Consider the following 18,299-nt stretch of genomic DNA (forward strand, 5'->3'; position numbering starts at 1 on the left):
GTAGTATCATTTTCTTACACATAGCGGTGTGCCATCCATCATACTTTAGATATCAGTTAAGATGATGGTATTCAGACGATAAATCAATAACTCGAAAAGCTATGACACAGAAAGAGGTGACGATTGGGGCCTTGTTTCTCGTAATTTCTGTTGCTACGACATGTGTGTTTGAGTCTTCACTTATTCGAAGCATCAAGAGCTTTGAGGAAGGACGATCCGCAGCTGTATCACTGTCGAGTCCCCAAGTATCGACGAGTGCTGAGGACCAACTAGTCCATTTCTCAGGATTGATCACAACCACATTGTTGGATGGAATTAGCCAAAATGTAGACGAGCTTCAACTTCGGCACAGCCCATATGTATTAGATCCAAAGTTTGGCATTATAGTAAAAGGTGTAAAGCTACATCGCCATGTGGAGATGCTACAGTGGGTGGAGACATCTTACACTTCGACCAGCAGTACACCCGAGGACGAAGATCGTCGGTTTGATGATGATCGGGAGCGAATTTATATGTACGATTTAAGTTGGAAAGAAGAAGTGGTGGATAGTAGTACATTTCATGATATAAGTTATCGAAACCCTCCATTGGAGGCTTGGAAGTACAAGTCAATGGTTATGAATACGAAGAATCTTGTGATTGGGGAATTTCTACTGCCTCAAGAGCTAGTAGATCAGATTCAACGTCGAGATGTTGTGCACTTAGACACTTCTAGTCGTCAAAAGATGACAAATTTACTGGATCGACGAATTGGAACAACGTGGGCAACGGAAAGTGCGCTTAACAATATTACGGTAGAGGGAGACTTTTTTTATTTTCGAAGCGAGACGAGGGATCCTACTCTTGGCGACCAACGCGTGTTTTTTGAAGTGACACCCAATTATCCAGTGACTGTATGTGCGAAGCAGAAAGGGAAGGATTTGGTACCATACATAACTTCAACTGGTGATTCGCTGTATCTATTAGAAGACGGAATTATGACTGCAAATGAGCTGTTTGATAAAAAATCTCACGATGAGGTCTTTGTTATCATTGACTGTCTGGCCAAAAAACTATTTATCAACTCTGTGTTCTGTTTGTAGGTGCGAAAGACCCGCTTTTATCGGCTTTTCGCGGCCGTGCTAGGATTCATGGGGTTTCTAGTCCTGCGCAGATCGCTTATTGAACGCTTTGGATCCGTGTTGGGTGGTATTCAGCAGCATTTGCTGGCTTGCACCTTAAGCATTGCACTCACCTCTTTGGTCGTTGGAGCAAATTGGCTTTTGTACAGGCAAGTTTTAAATAATCCATCTAGCGTCGATTTAATTCTAACTCGCGTGTTTTATATATTGATTAGACCACTGTGGGCAATTATGTTGTCGCTTTGTGGCTGGACGCCTCTAATCGGTCTTTTCATTGTCTTTCGCCCAAAACATGGGCACAAAACTCAATGAACAAAGATATTCGTTTGTTCCACTACAAAATAAACACGTTCAAGGCAATGGCACCCACTTTCTGCCTCGAGATTACCTTGAAAGTCTGCAGGATGACAAGTCAAAGAGCAAACAACATTACTAAAGGGATGTGTGTAACCTTTCGTCTGATTGAAATACGATTTATATAAGGAATATGAGCTAAATAGTAGTTATGAGGAAAAAATATGAGATTATATTGCCATACTGGCCAGCTATATGATATATCTAACAGGATAAAACGAATAATAGTATGAGGTGTATATTACGGCATTGCAAATAGTAATCTAGGTCGACTACTAAATTCAGGTGAAATTGATATTGTAACGTCTTTATTGTTTGCAAGTGACGCCAACTGGAGTCTTCCGGGTGCATCCGTCTTCTTTTTAAGAAGCGGTGAGCGTGGCATTAAATGCCGAATTCAACTTCAAGTCGTCACGATTCGGTTGGAATGCACACCCTCAGAGGTCGTCGAGCGGGCCTGAGCCAATGGATGTTAGCTATGCTGTGAAGGAGGAGGGAGAGCTCCTGCTTCTGAGCGCTCGACGATAGTTTGTTTTCGAAGACACCCGTCACCATCGGACGGTTTGTCCCTTGCGCAAGGCGCGTAAAGGTTCGTCGATCCAATGTCCCGCTTCTAACCAATCTGGTTTGACGCGGGAAACGAGAACACCCATCAGGCGCGGGGCGCCCTACCGGGGGAGAACTGAGTTCTGCTGAGCCTCAAAGAGGTAGAGGGCAGCAGGGTACAGCCCCGAAAAGCTCCGTGCTCTTATACACATTCCGTGTGTACAAGCCGGGCTTGCTGGTCGTAAAAGCGACCGTGAAGGGCTTTGATAAACCATGGAAAATCCTTTTCGATTCTGGTGCGTCTGGAACTATGCTCGGCGCTCCACGATCGAAGGAAGTCAGCTGGAAGCGCGATCGAGTAACACTGTCTCTGTTCGCTTAGCGACGGGGACTGGTGTCATTGTGCCGACGGTCCCTGTGAACCTCGGTGTCAAACTCCTTGACTTTGATAGCGTGGAACTTTGCCTAGTCTTAGACGCGGATGCAAGGTATGACCTTATCCTTGGTATGGCATGGTTGAAACACCATGAACCATGGTTTGATTGGAGGTCGAAGACCTTTGGCGCTAGGCGCACGTCTCCTAGTGGAGCTTTGGTGAGCCACGAACCCACCTCTACTAGGAGGCAAAACAATATTGGCGCGGGCACTGGGCCGGGACGATCAATGTGCTGGATATTGGAATATCCGAGCTGTCGAATACCGAAGGCGTATTGGACAAGAGCCCCGAGCGTGGCTCGCGGGCTGAACGTGGAGAGATCATAACACAATGAGCGCTGCTCCAGTATTGGAGCAGTCGCTGCATGCCAAGAGTGGCATGATCGGCCAAGGGCCGAGACGTCAAGGGAGAGACCATTGTGATGCGCGTGGAGTGGCACGTAATCCACTGAAGCACTACTCACGTTTCAAAGCAGTTGCTGCATGCCAAGGGTGGCACGGTCGGACGAGCTCCCAGGCATCCTGGGCAAGGCCCTTCTGATGCGCGTGGGGTGGCACGTTAACCACTGGACGAAGACTGCGGAAATAGCAGCTCTTCTTCAAATGTTGTTAATAACATCAAGGTTCCGATGGAGCAGGGAGTGAGGACACTGGACGACGCCGAGTGCGTGTTCTGACTGGTCTCGATGAGGCGTAAAACCTTTATAGAGAAGAGACGGCGAAGCCGTATGTTATCTGCAAGACGCAGGGCGTCGACCCTGACCCAGGGTATTTCTACCGTAGCCGCGCACAGCTATATACCCTTGTCAACGGTATGACGGGAGAGAAAAACGGCGATGTCACCCTCGAGGATATTTCCGCGGTGGATGCTCTTCTTGAGCTGGACGAAATGTCCTTCGAAGAGTTTGACGGTGCTTTGTAGACAGGAAATTGGGCCAAGGTGGTCATTAAAGACCGAACAAGAAATTTAACTCGTCGTCGTTTCTGGAAGATGCTGTTCAAGAAGGAGCTGAACGCACGTAGTGGATCCTCGATCCCGAAGAATCCTTTGGATACATTTTATTCGTTGGTAAAGGAAAATCAAGACGTCATCTACAAACAATCGCCGTCGGTCCTACCTTCGGACCGAGGTGTGCGTCATGGGATTGACCTGCTTCCGAGATCCAAATACTGTGTACCACGCCGATGCCCCCTGCCCAAAAAGCGTTATGACGTCATTGACGTCTTTTTCCGAGCGAAGCACGTCGCAGCAATGGTGCGTGAGAGCATGTCTCCCCCACGTTTTGCGTCCGGAAGCCGAACGACAAGTGGCGTATTGCTCACGCTTATAATAAGCTCAACGCTGCCACCATTCCGGCGCAAACGCCAATTCCTAGAAAGGATGTTCTTCAGAACGATATGGTTGGCTATACAAAGTACAGCGCATTCGACTTGGTCGATGGTTATTACCAATTGCTTATGAGAGTGAGTGATATCCCATTGACAGCGGGAGTACTCCAAGCAGGAGCTCTGGATGTGAGTGGCTGGTGATACCCCAAGGGCTGTCAAACGCACCAGCAGCATTTGATCGTCTTGTGACGCAATTGTTTAGGCCCCATTGGGCGTATGCGCAGGCATACTTCGACGACATTTTCGTCCACAGTCGTGTGACGCTCGGGTGGACAGATGCGGAAACCACATCGATCATTTGAGAGTGGTACTCGAGTGCATGCGCAAGAATAAGCTGTATGATAATGCCGATAAGTGCGTCCCGGTGCGGTAGAAATTCCCTTTCAGGGTACTTTATTGGGAAGCGTGGTCTTTGAGCGGATCCCACTAAAGTCAAGGCCACTGTGGTTTGGCCGATTCCAAAGAACCAAAAGACTTGCGCAAATGGTTTAGCCTCGCCAGCTACTTGTACAAGTATAGCGCAAATTATGCAGAAATGGCACGGCCATGGTGTTGGGACACCGAACATCAGGGTGCTTTTGACAGGGTCGAAGACAGCCTTCTTTATGCACCAATACTGGCGTTGCCAGACCTCGACCGTTCTTTTGAGTGTCGTCTGTGACGCCATGGACTTTGCCATCGGCAGTGCACTGCTGCAAACAGACGCTGAGGGGCGAGATCGGGTGATCACGCTCGAATCTCGGCAGCTTAAGGCTGCGGAGAAGAACTACCCAGTCCACGACAAGAAATTACCTGAGATGAATTATGCACCTGTCAACTTCAGGTACACCTGCTTGGCTCCAAGCCGTTTGTGATCTACACAGATCATGCGTCACTCTTCTCGCGGAGGATGGCCAGGTGACTCTCCTTCTTCGCGTAATATAACTTCGAGGTGTAGCATATATCAGGATAGCAGACGAGTTTGGAAACTCGATCAAGGAATTGTCGGCGTGTTTGCGCGCATGGTTACACCGATATTCGTTGAGTTACGGTTTGCTGTATTATAGCACCGATTCAACGGATATTGTGTTTGGCCTGCCGATGGTCTCGGTGGGCAACACGAGTGTAGTAGTCTTCGTAGACCGTTTGAGCAAGATGGCCCATCTTGTGGCAGTACCGGACACCATCGACGGTGTGGGTACAGCGACGCTGTTTGTCGATCGCATCTCTTGACAGCATGGACTCCCGGAGTCAACTTTCTCTAATAGAGACCCGCGCTTCACTAGCAAGTTTTGGTCTACACTCTACAGGGTGCTGGGCACCAATTTGACTATGTCAACAGCGGGCCATCCGCAGACCGATACTGACCTAGTGAATAGCGTCGTTGAAAACGTCTTCGCTGCGGCTGCGCTGAGACGCTGAAGCACTGCAGCTCTATATTGCCGTTCGTAGAGTTTGCTCTGAACAATGCCGTGTATTCAACTACCGGCTAAACGCCGTTCTACATGTTCGGGCTTATTTATCCACGCGTCCCTGACGCCGCCATCCCATGGCTCAGGGCCCGGTTGGGGAGGAATAGCGGAACGGCTAGCTAACGTCAGCCTTCTCACCGTGCGTAAGAAAGTCGGAGACTTCCTGTTTACTAGACTGAGTGTCTTACGACACGTTCGCTATGCGATGGCTGAAACCCAACAGATGCAAAAGGAATATGCAGACATAAAAAGAAGAAGAAATGTTAAAAGCATTAAAGTCGGAGGTCTGGTTTTATTAAGCGCTATAAACCTTCCTACACATGCAGTTTCTGCTGTCTTTGAGACGAGGCTCCGTCCACGGGTTATTGAACCATATAAGGTCGTGGCCAAGCGAGGCCTAGCTTATACACTGAACCTTCCGAGAAGGATGCGCACCCATTCGGTGCTCTATGTGGGCTTGCTTATGCCGTACCGGTATCCGACGCAAGTGGACGCGAAAGCGTTGGCGCCGCGTTGGCTTTAAAGGCGCTCCGCTACCCAGAAGTTAAATAATCAACTGGTTCCGAGCACGGAGCGCAATAACTTTCGTTTCCAACGGCACATGGCGCTCCACCGTCGCACGAAGTGGCGTATTCGCCTACTTGACGGCTAGAAGCCGCTTCGACAGAGCACGATAATCCTCAACGCGAGGCAGTCGGTGCACAAAATGCTCTAGGCTCCTGAGGTCTTCCGCACAGCGGTAGACGACCTCGAAGAGATGCTCGGCAGAGTGCCGATGACGACAGACTTTGTCCTCCAACGCTCGAAGAGCATCGCGAGTCACCGAGCAGCGATCGACCAAGTCGGCATCGCCCGCCGCCAACTCTTCTTGAGGAGAATGGTGGTGTTCACTACCACGTGGAACGCCTTGTGGGTCGACGTCGTCGACGGGGTTTAACCCAATATCTTGTTTAAGCTGCCACTTCGATAAGACTGCCCAGACGTCGTAGACGCTTATGATTCGAAGGATCATGACGCTTCGCGTCGTCTTGCGCACCGCGCTTCTCGGCAGTAGCAAGGGAAGCTGGACCATAAGCTGAGCTTTAGCTATGGCCCTGAGCTGCTGTAATCGTCAACTCACCCGTGTGAAAAAGCACAGAGCTCGCGGGAGCGTGATGGATGATTCCATGTGTCAGAGGGCGACAATACGCAGGAAGACGGAGTTGCGTCTTGAGTTTGGCAAGCTCAAATCTGAGAGGGCGCTCAATGCGCACGTCCACTTCCTTGGGCTTCGCTATTAGGTAGACAGCGAGGAAAGTTTCCGGTGCCACTAAACCCATCGCGCAAAGAGATCAATGCCATCTGCAGCGGTTTTGTCATGGGTGAGCACCACAGGGATTTTCCGCATTGCGGGAACAGGAGCACCTCCTTTTGCGCTCAAAGTTGAGCGCGGTACCAATCCGTTGTAAAAATAAGGGCTTTGCCTGCGGGCTTCCTCACTACCAGCTAGCCTGGGTGGTTTGCGTGTCGTAAGCACAGTGTTCATGGAGTGGAGAATGTTCAGGGAAGTCCATATGAACGTGAAGGTGTCTCAGACACACGAGCCTCGAATGAAGCGACAAGTAAATGTGAATTATGGGTATTCAAAATTTTGATAGGGGAGAGTGAAATGGGGTCACACGTAGCCTTTTATGAAAGGGCGGGTCACACAAGATGGTGTTGCCGTACATAGGTGTGAGCAACACAAGTTGGTGTAATCACTCAATGGTGTGGCTACACCGTAACAAGAAGCCACCACGTGAAAGGATGGCCAGTAGTAATGCATATTACTATGTTAGTTAGTTCTGCTAAATTAATTCAATATTACTATATTTATGAGGAAATCCTAGGGTTTTAGATATTGGGGCCTCTGCCGCAACTAAGACAATAAAATACAGTTTCGTTCTTGATCAGAAGTGATCGTTTGCCTGGATTAAGGCTTAATGGTAGGAAATAGCGGATTGCGATCTGCTACACTTGTACTGGCTCTTGGAGAGAACGTAAGGTCGGTGACCTTAGCTAAGCTTCCTGTAAGCACAGATCTACGGCAGACCCGCTGCAGGTTCAGCTACAAGTGCTACCAAGTGCAGATGGGGCGGGGTTGCAATGCCCTTGAAACAAAGAATGCGGATCAAGAAGCCCGCGTTTACAAATACACAGAGGTTGTTTTCGTACGCTGTGACCAGATGCAAAAAATGAGAGCCCTTGACGTGACAAGCTGCTTTGTTCGATCTGCCTTTTAGTTAAGGATCAATTTTGTTTAGACAAATACGAGATTGTCTATACGCTCTATCACTTCTCATGTAAAACTATTTCATTATCTGAAGTGCGGCTAGCCGCCCACGCGTACCGCATATCTATAATGAACGAGGTTCCACAATCTTCATCAATCTTGACGAGATGCTTAGGTACTTTTGGATGTTCGCGAATAGACGATTCTGCAGCAAACAAACATAATCTCACACAGACTTAGCGAATACCTTCCAGTTTCATGACCAAATATACACAAAGCACTCGCCTGCTCGCCTTTCTAGCAGCATATTCCTTGGCGCATTCGCCTGCATTTGAATATATGCTCGTTTTCTAGAGCCCCAGAATATAGTCCATTGATTCTTACTTCACGTCCTGTGTTTTTAATGTCGACGCAATCATTCCGGATATCGTGACGTAGTGAAGGTTCTTGCATTTTTCCGTATCAAATGGATTTCTAGAGCTGTAGTACTTGAGCCTATCTATTCTGGAAGAGCTCGCGTAATTTCATTGCCAGGTGGACACACAGTTCTTGTTTTATTTAAAATTTCGCCAGTGATTCAACGTCGAAGCAGTTGAATGAATCCTAAAGTACGCGATCTATAAGACGCTCAGTTTTTTTTTCTGCACGCATTTTATACTGCTAAAAATTTTGTTCTCTTACTTCGCATATTGCTGCACTGGCACGGAGACACTTACTGTCTTCAAGTTGTAATCTTGCGAGTTCATAATCTATACTACTGGGCTTAAAACCCGTTTGGAAGATCGTAGATCAGTAGTATCTTGATTCTGTCAGTTGTAATGTGTGATGTCGCAAACTTTGTTAATAATTCACAAGCGGGTCTATTTCGGCGTTCTAAGAGGAACCTGAATACAAGATCCGGTCCTAGATTGATTCTCTCTTTCAAATTATTTGATTGGATAAATGTAAGAAATCTTTGAAACCAAGCATTTCACGACGATGATGAAGCTACTGACTCGACCAGTGCTCTGTGTAGCACGCAAGCAATTATCCCCTGCATCCACAGCATTTTTTAGCTCTGCACGCGACCAGAATCCTAGTGTATTCTTCGATATTTCGATCGGTGGACAACCAAGCGGACGTCTTGTGTTTGAGCTTCGCGCCGACGTGGTACCCAAGACGGCTGAGAATTTTCGCCAATTATGTACCGGCGAAGCAGGAATCGGTGCATCTGGCAAGCCACTCCACTACAAGGGCAGCAAATTTCACCGCATTATTCCTAACTTTATGTGCCAAGGCGGTGATTTTACGCGAGGTAATGGCACGGGCGGCGAATCAATTTACGGCGAAAAGTTTGCCGATGAAAAGTTTGAATTAAAACATGAGGGTGCGGGTGTGCTTTCGATGGCCAATGCGGGTCCGAACACAAACGGCTCGCAGTTCTTTCTCACGACGGTAGACTGTCCCTGGCTGGACAAGGCTCATGTGGTGTTTGGACACGTCACGGAAGGCCATGACGTGCTTAAAGTCATGGAGGAACAGGGCAGCCAATCTGGTGCTACTCGGGCGGCCGTCGTTATTGAAGACTGCGGTGAACTTAAGTAGTAGACTTCTATCAATTCGAAGTAAATGATGTTTTACAGATTGTGTAAAAGTGATGAACTGGATCATTATTGATTGTTGTAAAAAGTTATGTTTGCGATAGCTAATTGAGTCGGCGATCTGAATAGTAATTCTTTCGAAATGCTGCAAAGTTTTAACCGCAGCCGATGCAAAGTCTGCGTATTTATTGGATGCAGCCGATGCTGGAGAATGTCAAATACTGCCATTCGTCCTTCTGTATCAACAATTAATGTTTGAGTAACTTTGGACTCATTTCTGAACGCAAGTTTAATGCTGTGTAACGAAACAGGAGGTCCCAAAAAATTGGTAGTATCGAAAGAGATGCGTTCGATGACACACTGTTGCAAGCAATCACGGACTTCAAGACTCCACTGATCCGTTACATCATGGTTTGCTCGCTGATCCTTGCAAGAATATAATACATGAACCGAATCAGGCGAGAAATTTGTGAAATTTGCTACACATTGGTTAAGGTTGAAACTGCTGTTTAGCCTCCATTCGTCGGTTGGTGTTATTTCTCTACGTGAGACCTTCATGGCGGGATCAGCAAATACTTTGACCATATATCGACCAGTGCCATACCTAGCTAAACCAGTATACTTGATCACGATGAGGAAGGGGTGAATATCCATGTCACTTGATTCCATCACTTCAACAACCCCAATTTCCATGGAGATCTCTTCACCTTGTGTCAAATTTGATATTGTCGGGAGCAAAGATAACATTTGGTAGACCACATGGTAATCCCTTTTCGTTCTCCTCGAAGAATGAGGCTTCAACTTCGTTCCTGAACGTTGACGTAGCGTTTTCTTGTAAGCCCGAGATCTCATTCGCTTTGAAGGAGTTTGACGTGCTTGAGTGTCACAGACTTGAGCTTCTTCAGATTCTAATAACGCATTTGCTATGTTCACGAGCATTACACGACTGTCATGTGTTACGATGAGTGCAGAAAATGAGCCTACAAAGACTATTCGAACAAATATCGCGCCTTCAATTCGCGCTGACTTAACTTGTGATAATGAAAGCTCAAATTTTGATAACAGGCGCATGTCACAAAGATCAAACACTCGAAGCGATCCATCGCTGTATCCAGCCATGACCATTGACTGGGGTACGCCATTAGTCGAGAACGGATTGACTGCAAAACAAGTGCAAGTTGCTGAGTCAGTTTTAAACGCTGCAATTTCTCTCGCTATTTCTGGAAGCCATACGCGAATAGCGTTGTCATTTTCAGAAGTCAACAGGATCACGGTGCCGTCAAGGGCCCAGGAGGCATTTCTTATAGCAACAAAAGGCTGGCTGTGTTTGATATTGCCCCTAGCCGTTTCTCGAAGCACTTTTGTTGTCGGACATGCTTCGAAATGAATGAGGATAGCTGTACCATAATTCGTCGTGGCAATGCCAACATCACGAGCGGGATCAACTGAAAGACCTCGCAGTAACCCACCATCAGGCAAAGAAATTTGACACATAAGCGAAACACCTGCTCGAGCCAAACGCTGCCAATCTATTTGAATACGAGTTGAATATTTTGTTGATAACATGGGGAGTGCATGAACAAAAAGTACGCTCTCTGATGTTGAACCGGTAATAATCAGAGACTTTTCAGCCGTAGTCACCCACTCCATGACCTCGACCAAAAAAGAAGATACACCCTTTTGATCATTGACCTGGTTATTGCTACTCTTGAATTTGATAGGAATTAATAGTTGAGTCGTCGCAACAAAAGATCGGTGCTGAAGGTCATAGAAGTAGCAGTATCGATCGTTATCGATGCCTACGAGGTAGCGCAATTGATCTGATTGTCCTTCCTTGCTAAACAGACTAAAGAGCTGCACTTGAGTGGGAAAAGCATTGATTAACGGCTCAATCACAGCTTCTATCGCGATATTAGAATCATCTTCAATTTCATTTTGATAGACCTTAACGGTGCTGATACTGCTGAGCTCAGTAGATAGTAAAAGAAACTGAGAATCGGAAGTCGCTATGATTTGTCGAATGCGAGGTAGTTGCGTTCCGCCTGCGCTTATACTAGACCAAATAATACTTCGTTGCCTTAGGCTAGCGATTACAACTCCGGTTTGGGATTGTTCGACCTCACAAGCCATACAGACCACTTTGTCGATTCTTTTTTGGTTGAAATTCTGAGCAAATGCTAGACAAGTGACAACACGAGTATACGGAAGTAGATTGATTCGAATCTTTTCACTGTCACACTGTGCAATTATGTCCTCATGAGACGATGTCTTGACTTCACGATTGCCGGCAATGGATCGAATTATCACATAGTCAAATCGAGACGAAATTGTCGCGACATAGGCACCATCAGGTGACAGTTGCAGTAACGCAATCTCATTTGATTCATCCATCTCAGGTTGGCTAGCATCATCATAAAACTCTTGTTTACCCGTAGCAATATTCTCCACCACTAACATTGAGCCAGTGGTCATTAGCAATTTACCCATGGAGTAAGACCAAGCAAAGTTAGATGAACAGAATCCGCAAATTGTTTGAGAAAGAACAAGGTCACCAACGAAACTTGTAGTTGTATTCACAACCGTTGTTGGACATTCGACTTCTTGCACATTCGTTGAATCGCTTGATAGACATGTAACCTCTCCACGCTGTGTGATTTCTAATCCTTCAAAATTAAGCTGAAAAGCTTTCAAACCTAGTCTAAAGTTTGATATCTCGGTAGGTCTGGCTTGCGAATTTGCCTTCTTACTCGAATTTTCGTCGGATACAGCAAGCGTTTGCTCTTTGTATCCTTTCGTTGTTTCTTTGAAAATGAATGAGTTGACGCAGACTCGCCAGATGCTAATTGCGTTCAGGTTTCCCGTAGCGACAAGGCTTTGACCATCTCTTGTAATAGCCAAGTTGTTTACTCTCCCAGTGTGACCGAAAAACGACTGGTGAATTCGACCTCGTCGTCTTTTGTCATCCCAATCCCAAACACGTATTGACCCATCCATTCCTCCAGATATCATGTACTTTTCATTGAAACTCATCAGAAAAGAACTTATACCATTTTGACCACAGAGCGACAACGACTGAACCCATTGACGTTCTGGCAATGAGAAAATGTGAAGTCGATCTCTCATCGATAATACAAGCAACTCGGACGAGTTGACATTGAAACGTGCAACTTTTAACGTGTCCTCTTGTCTCTGCTTTGGAGGTTGGATTTTAGAAATGACACGCAACGAATACGGATTTAGCATCACTATCTCTCGATGATCACTACTGATGAATGCTAGCCATTTACCGTTGTGGCTCACTTCGAAATGACCATCCTCAGGATCAAAGTCGGCAAGTACCATCTTGAGTGGCACGTACTCTTGATCTTTGGCATCGTACAAGCACAATTGTCTGCCTTCTCCTGAATTAAAAAGGTGGTGCGCACTAACATCGAATGCGATGTGCCGAATTGCGCTTTGATGCTGCTTAAGCTCGTGCACAAAGCTTGATTGCGATTCCGTTGTACCAGTCTCTGATACCTGATGAACGTCAAAGATTCGCGTGAAGCCTGAATCAAAACCCACTGCGACAATGCCACAATTAAGAGGTGAAGCAGCCAAACTTGTCACACTTTCTTGCTCAAAGTAAAACTCATACAGCTGCTGTCCAGACGACGTGTCCCAAACTCGCAAAGTGCCATCCTCTGATGCAGTTACCAGCTCACTTTTCGAAGTACTCAATTTTGCATCTTCATGTAACAAAGACGCAGGAGGAGATTTCCAAGGTGTTGTTGTCATGGCCGTGATCTTTTTCGTATGACAACGCAGCAAAGTCGTGTATTCTTGACTTGAGATATCCAAAACTCCAATTGCATTATTACGACTACCAACGAGCACTTTGATTCCATCTACTGATACATCTATGCACTTGATCCCAGCTTCATGTTGAGCTTCTAAGAAGAAATCCGAAAAATCTAACGGCCACACACGAAGAAAACAGTCATCCGATCCAGTAACACAGAAGCCTTCATTAATCGATAAACAGTTGATTTTGGCATCGTGAAGCTGGTATACACAAAGAATATCTTTGGAATCATAGTTGATCACTAGTAAAGTACCGAGGCTTGATGAAACGTACAATGGACGCACTGGGTGGATATTGGATGGATGTGTCTCGAAAAGCGGATCAAAACCGATATCTGTAAACTCAATTCCACGAGAATACTCGTTTAAAATTACAGGAGATCCGGTTAGATGGCCTGACTTCGAATTCACACGCCAATAGCGGATATTTTCACGACCACAGGATATGAGGTGATAATGGTCTTGCTGTTCGTATGGAGAGAAGGCAATCCGATTTATTGGAAAATCGGATGTTTGTCGTGCCAGTAATTGTACTACAGAAGGTGTGCTTCCAAGAAGATTCAAGCAATTCCAAATTAAAATTTGCGTACGAAAGCACTCGTCGCGACCCACAATGCAGAGCATCAACAGATCTTTTGAACGAGGTGAAAAGCAAAGCACATCTACACCTTTTGATTGAGCCTGGACGACGGTGATACATTCGCGACTTGTGAGATTCCAGAGCCTAACGGCATTTTGTTTTGTCTGTGATGGCAATTCTGCAGATGCAAGAAAACGTCCGTCGCTCGTGATCGCAAGAGCGCAAACCGCAGAATTGTGACCATACATGAAAGATTCTCTGGTTGTAGAAGCTAAATTATCTATTATATTAGATCCCTTTGCAGAATCAAAGGTCTCCATTGAAACATTTTTTTCGTCAGAAAATTCTCGATAGACGATCGTTGAGTTATTAGCATAGACATATGCCGAACCGTCAGGAACCCAAAGAAGCATGCGAAAGTAGTCATTCGAGAACCCGATAATACGCTCAAGTTTTAAGATTGGATCTGACTTATCAGCCTTTGTGGGTGACGAGATAAGTTGTGTGCATGCTTCTTGCTGTGTACATTTAGGTGAATAGAATGCCCGATACGCAAAGTCAATGAGATCTGGATTCTCTACCATCTCCTGATTGACTGGCATCACTGTGTTGGATGAAAACGGGTCTTTCTAAAGGGACAAAAGCATTTAGATAGGTACGATACGCCGACGAAAGTATCTGCTGGTTCAAACCTTAGACTGAATATCGAATGTATTGAACAGAACGTCTGATGTGGCGCTTGGCGCGTCGTATGATGGCAAACATTTTACAATTCTGGTGTTGCTGTGAATGAACTTTGTGGATTTGTTTAAGCTTTGGCGCTTTGGATCTAACGTGGGCGATGCAGCAATCCGAAGATCCTCCTGCTTAGTCAGATCAAGAAATTGGTGATTGACACCGTCGACATCATCGGAAGGTATGATAATCCAGCAATTTGGATGCTTTGAATCGCTTGCAAATTGTAGTGAGCTGGGTAAAGTCTGACAGTAGATCTTACGAGGACGAAAACATGAACGAGTATAAATTGTAATGTTTGACATACCTCGGTTGTGAACAGCGTAGCAGACACAAAAAAGTTGCGAAGATTCATTGAGGCACACAAAGTTACAGCCTACAGTGAAGGTTGCGTTAATAATTAATGATGCACTGGAAAACTCTGCCCGCTATACCTTCAGATGACGATAGGTATCTCGTGCGTGCTGGGTGTAGGAATGACGCTCCAGTAAGCGCACCATATCGACGACAACAACAGTCCATCTGGTATCCAGACTAATCCAACAGCATGTAAGAAGCACCAGAAAGCAGCATTGTTTAAACCTAGCGGTTCACAAACCTTAACGGTACTCTCAGTACAGTCCCAGTACCTCGAAAAAGCTCATAAATGGAGCTCAGGGTAAATCGCAATGGTGTCTTTTTGCTCGTGACAAAATCCAGATGAATTGTCATCGGAAGATTTTTAATTCGTCGAACTTGGAGATATACGTAGCGCCCAGTAAGACCAAGTCCGTGAGTTCCTTTTGAGATATCCCTGCAATTGTACACACGTCAGAGCTATCTTATCAAATGCTAGCAAGTAAATTTAACGACCTTGGCACTCGAAGAAAGTTTGTAGCGGCAATAGCTCCGCGAATCTTGAAAATATTCTGATGAATATGTTTATCCTGAGTCTGCTCAACGTGGCCTTGTGTGTGCCAACCAACGTTGTTATGTGTCATTCCATACTTAATCACTTCAACAAATGGTTCCTGCCACACTTAAAGGAGCAGGAATTATAGATGCTATCCATGTAAGTTTGTAAAAATATTACCTGGCATTACGGTAGCATGGTTTGAAGATGTCATCAGTAGCGCTACTTTTTCTAAGCACGATAAAGTACGCGAGCTTTTCGATCCGACCTTTCGTCAGACATTAACAGACTGTCGATATACGACACTACATTCAGACAAATGCTCCAAGATTTTTCAACATTGCATTACCAGGTACACCAGTTGACATTTTTATTGAATGCGTTGGGCGGTAAACAAAGATCAGATTCTTTGCTTGTGAACGAGATTCTTATGACATCTCAAAACTAATATCGGATTTCACCACTTGACTGACTGACGCCTTGATCTTTGAGATGCGATTCAAGAAACTCGTATCACGTCATAACCCACGCATTATTAAATCTGCTCGCTCGAAATTGTCACTAGGAAGTAGAGTGTAAACGCAAAGCAGCCAATGTAGAACAATCGACGTTGTAGGACGCCATTCTCCGGAGTACCGGTTGACGACCCATGTGCTCCTTCGTGAATAAAATGTTTCCTTTTAACAGTGTGCTGAACCTTACAAGATTTAGCACATGTCGTCCTAGAGCTGATTGGAAGATGTCTAATTTTCAGATGCGATCGCAAATGGGCATTAGTGTGCGATCGTTACAATTCAAGTATGATATGTTGAGCTAGATACATTCTGCATTTGCAGAAAACGTTGGTAATTACATGTACTGCTAGCTTTATCGAGACGGATATGACAAAGTTCTCGATTCCAAAGGTTGCGATGGAAATACAATCAGATGTCAATCAAAGAAAAACTGATTTACTTTCTCTAAGTGCGGTCGGTATTCGCACTTGGAGATTATTGAGCACCTGAAGTCGCGCCAAGCTATAAAGTTGCCTAAACAGGTATTTGCGGAAAAACAACATATTTCCATGGACTTTTGCTAATCGTCCGGCCTCTTGAAGGTAATAGGGGATAAAGATAAGGTGAGATGAGACGCGGTATCCAAGCTAGGTGGTCGCGTGAGAGAATGGATAAGTATGTGCTGTCCATATTTGTGCTGTTGTTTTCAAGCACCGAAATGTTCAAACGAGCCCAAACATGCATATTGCGTGCGATCACAGTTGTTGTTTACCCGTTAAGAAAGAGGCGAACAAGCGGTTCAGGAATTGAGAGCTTTGATTTTGGATAGAGATCAATAATTTTCATGAAACGGTATTCGATTCCGTCTTCATAGAGAGTACTGTATAGATACGCTCACTTAAAAATCTTTTGGCCTGTCTTGACTCTTTCGTATCGCAATAAATCCAGGGCAGTAAACCTCAGAGATGATAACGAGAAAGAAAACGATCTTAAAGCTGTCAAGAAGTACTGTGGTCTGCAAAATGCGACTCGGCGTGAGCCTAATAGCTTAAAGCTATTGACTTTTGACATCAACATCCTGTGTTTGGGAGGCGATGGAAAGTTTTCAAACATTTAGGAGCTTCGGCAATTACGTTCGACGCGCTACAGCCAAAATATAATATATTTTTATAAAAAAAATATAACACACATCTGACGACCGGTTACGATATTGTGCGTGTTGTGACGGAAACACTGGTTTAAGTGTCAAAGAGTAATCATTTATCTAGCAAGATTTAACAAAAATCCTTTGAAATGGAATTTGATATTCATAAGTATTGTCGATACGATGCGATTCATAGGTTGAGATTGTTTTGTACATCTATTTGTAGGACAAAAAACGATTCACGCAATTAACCTCTTCGAAAACATTGACGCTTCACAAAGTATGGTGCTAGCGTGAAACTGCGATAGGTTTGGTGTAGGAACGTAAGGTCACCCGAATCAGACAGCAACGATAATGCTTAGTGCTATCAGTGAGACCGCTAGAAATGAAACTAGCGATCGTGTATCAGTGTTTAAGTGATACAGTCTCTAATTCCGGCTCATTATAGCTGTAATTTAGATGCCTTACTAGAACAAATCTGTGGCGACCCTGAGAACGAGCATGTGTTGCGGTCTCCAGAGCTGATCCAATGGAGACAAACTAGAGATGCTTTGTGCTGCGGTCTACGGGCATCTTCCTTAAACGACAGGCGGCATTAGTCGTGAATAGAATGAATAGGCTCGAATTTAATAAAAGCCCATTTCTGTAGCGACATATCGGTACTGCTGAGTGAGCACAATCGTATGACACGGCTGATGTGCGGGGCAGTAAAGCTCCGCGCTTTAGCGGCGAAAGATGCTGCAAGAATGTTTCATCAGTACGATGGTACGCTTGGGGCATTAAACTTCTATTTATTGATATCCCCGTGCTCTGTGGATCCCTAAATTGTCAGCTCGACAAATTGCTCCAGCAATAATACATTTATTAGACGACGAGTTTGATTCTCTATAAAATGCTAGTTGTAGTGTGGCCCACATCAACCTCTTTTGTTTCTGTATTGATCTATTTAAAACAAAAAAAGTCGTAACAAGTTCACACGAAAGTCTACATCGCTTCGACTTCGCACTCAAGTATGGAGGTCCCAGCGCCGTTAATGAATGGATCTATCACTTATCTCGTCATGACACTACTCGCCTGCTTTGCTGGTATTGGAATGGGCGTAACAGGCAAAATGAGTCGCGAAAACTCGTCGTACGTTGGGTCGTTTCATCAACAGGTTGATGTCTGATTTCTAATTATTTGGATTTCTGCAGAATTTTTACTCTGCTGGCCTGTATGACCGGTATCTGTCTATGGATGTTTTGGTAAGGAAGCGTTTATCATGGCAGTGCCGAATCTTTATATGATATTTCGTTTTTTATTGCTATGTAGGGCATGCTGCTGGCTGCATCAATGGCACATTCTGGTAGTTCCCACATATGGCGCAGAGTAGAAACATTAAACATTGAACAGCGCCCATGATCGTCCGATCAAAAGTATCTGATAGTAATGAATGACTGAGCGGATTATAATGGCAGGTTAATAATATTGGTTTTTGCTATCAT

General features: G+C 45.2%; 4 protein-coding genes across 4 annotated transcripts; 3 read left to right on the top strand and 1 right to left on the bottom strand.

Annotated features, from left to right (window-relative positions):
- Positions 1 to 101: 101 nt before the first annotated feature.
- Positions 102 to 1,433, top strand: PHALS_12910 (Transmembrane protein 43 family; the record flags this gene model as incomplete). Its single annotated transcript, XM_024728556.1, has 3 exons — positions 102 to 1,019; positions 1,083 to 1,270; positions 1,337 to 1,433. 3 exons carry the CDS (start codon positions 102 to 104, stop codon positions 1,431 to 1,433), a joined length of 1,203 nt encoding a protein of 400 aa, XP_024579022.1.
- A 7,092-nt stretch (positions 1,434 to 8,525) lies between these two features.
- On the top strand, positions 8,526 to 9,131 carry PHALS_12911 (peptidyl-prolyl cis-trans isomerase 3; the record flags this gene model as incomplete). Its single annotated transcript, XM_024728557.1, has 1 exon — positions 8,526 to 9,131. The coding sequence occupies one exon, from the start codon at positions 8,526 to 8,528 to the stop codon at positions 9,129 to 9,131; it is 606 nt and encodes a 201-aa protein (XP_024579023.1).
- Positions 9,132 to 9,660: 529 nt separating this feature from the next.
- Positions 9,661 to 15,364, bottom strand: PHALS_12912 (Transcription factor IIB; the record flags this gene model as incomplete). The annotated part of the gene is made up of 8 exons (XM_024728559.1): positions 9,661 to 9,679; positions 9,732 to 14,179; positions 14,243 to 14,530; positions 14,593 to 14,661; positions 14,720 to 14,819; positions 14,884 to 15,078; positions 15,138 to 15,303; positions 15,358 to 15,364. The coding sequence occupies 8 exons, from the start codon at positions 15,362 to 15,364 to the stop codon at positions 9,661 to 9,663; spliced, it is 5,292 nt and encodes a 1,763-aa protein (XP_024579024.1).
- A 2,463-nt stretch (positions 15,365 to 17,827) lies between these two features.
- Positions 17,828 to 18,187, top strand: PHALS_12913 (small cysteine rich protein scr76; the record flags this gene model as incomplete). Its single annotated transcript, XM_024728560.1, has 3 exons — positions 17,828 to 17,946; positions 18,009 to 18,059; positions 18,127 to 18,187. The coding sequence occupies 3 exons, from the start codon at positions 17,828 to 17,830 to the stop codon at positions 18,185 to 18,187; spliced, it is 231 nt and encodes a 76-aa protein (XP_024579025.1).
- Positions 18,188 to 18,299: the final 112 nt, after the last annotated feature.

This window comes from Plasmopara halstedii, assembly GCF_900000015.1.
Source record: "Plasmopara halstedii genome assembly, contig: Scaffold_650, whole genome shotgun sequence".
Taxonomy (NCBI): Eukaryota; Oomycota; class Peronosporomycetes; order Peronosporales; family Peronosporaceae; genus Plasmopara; species Plasmopara halstedii.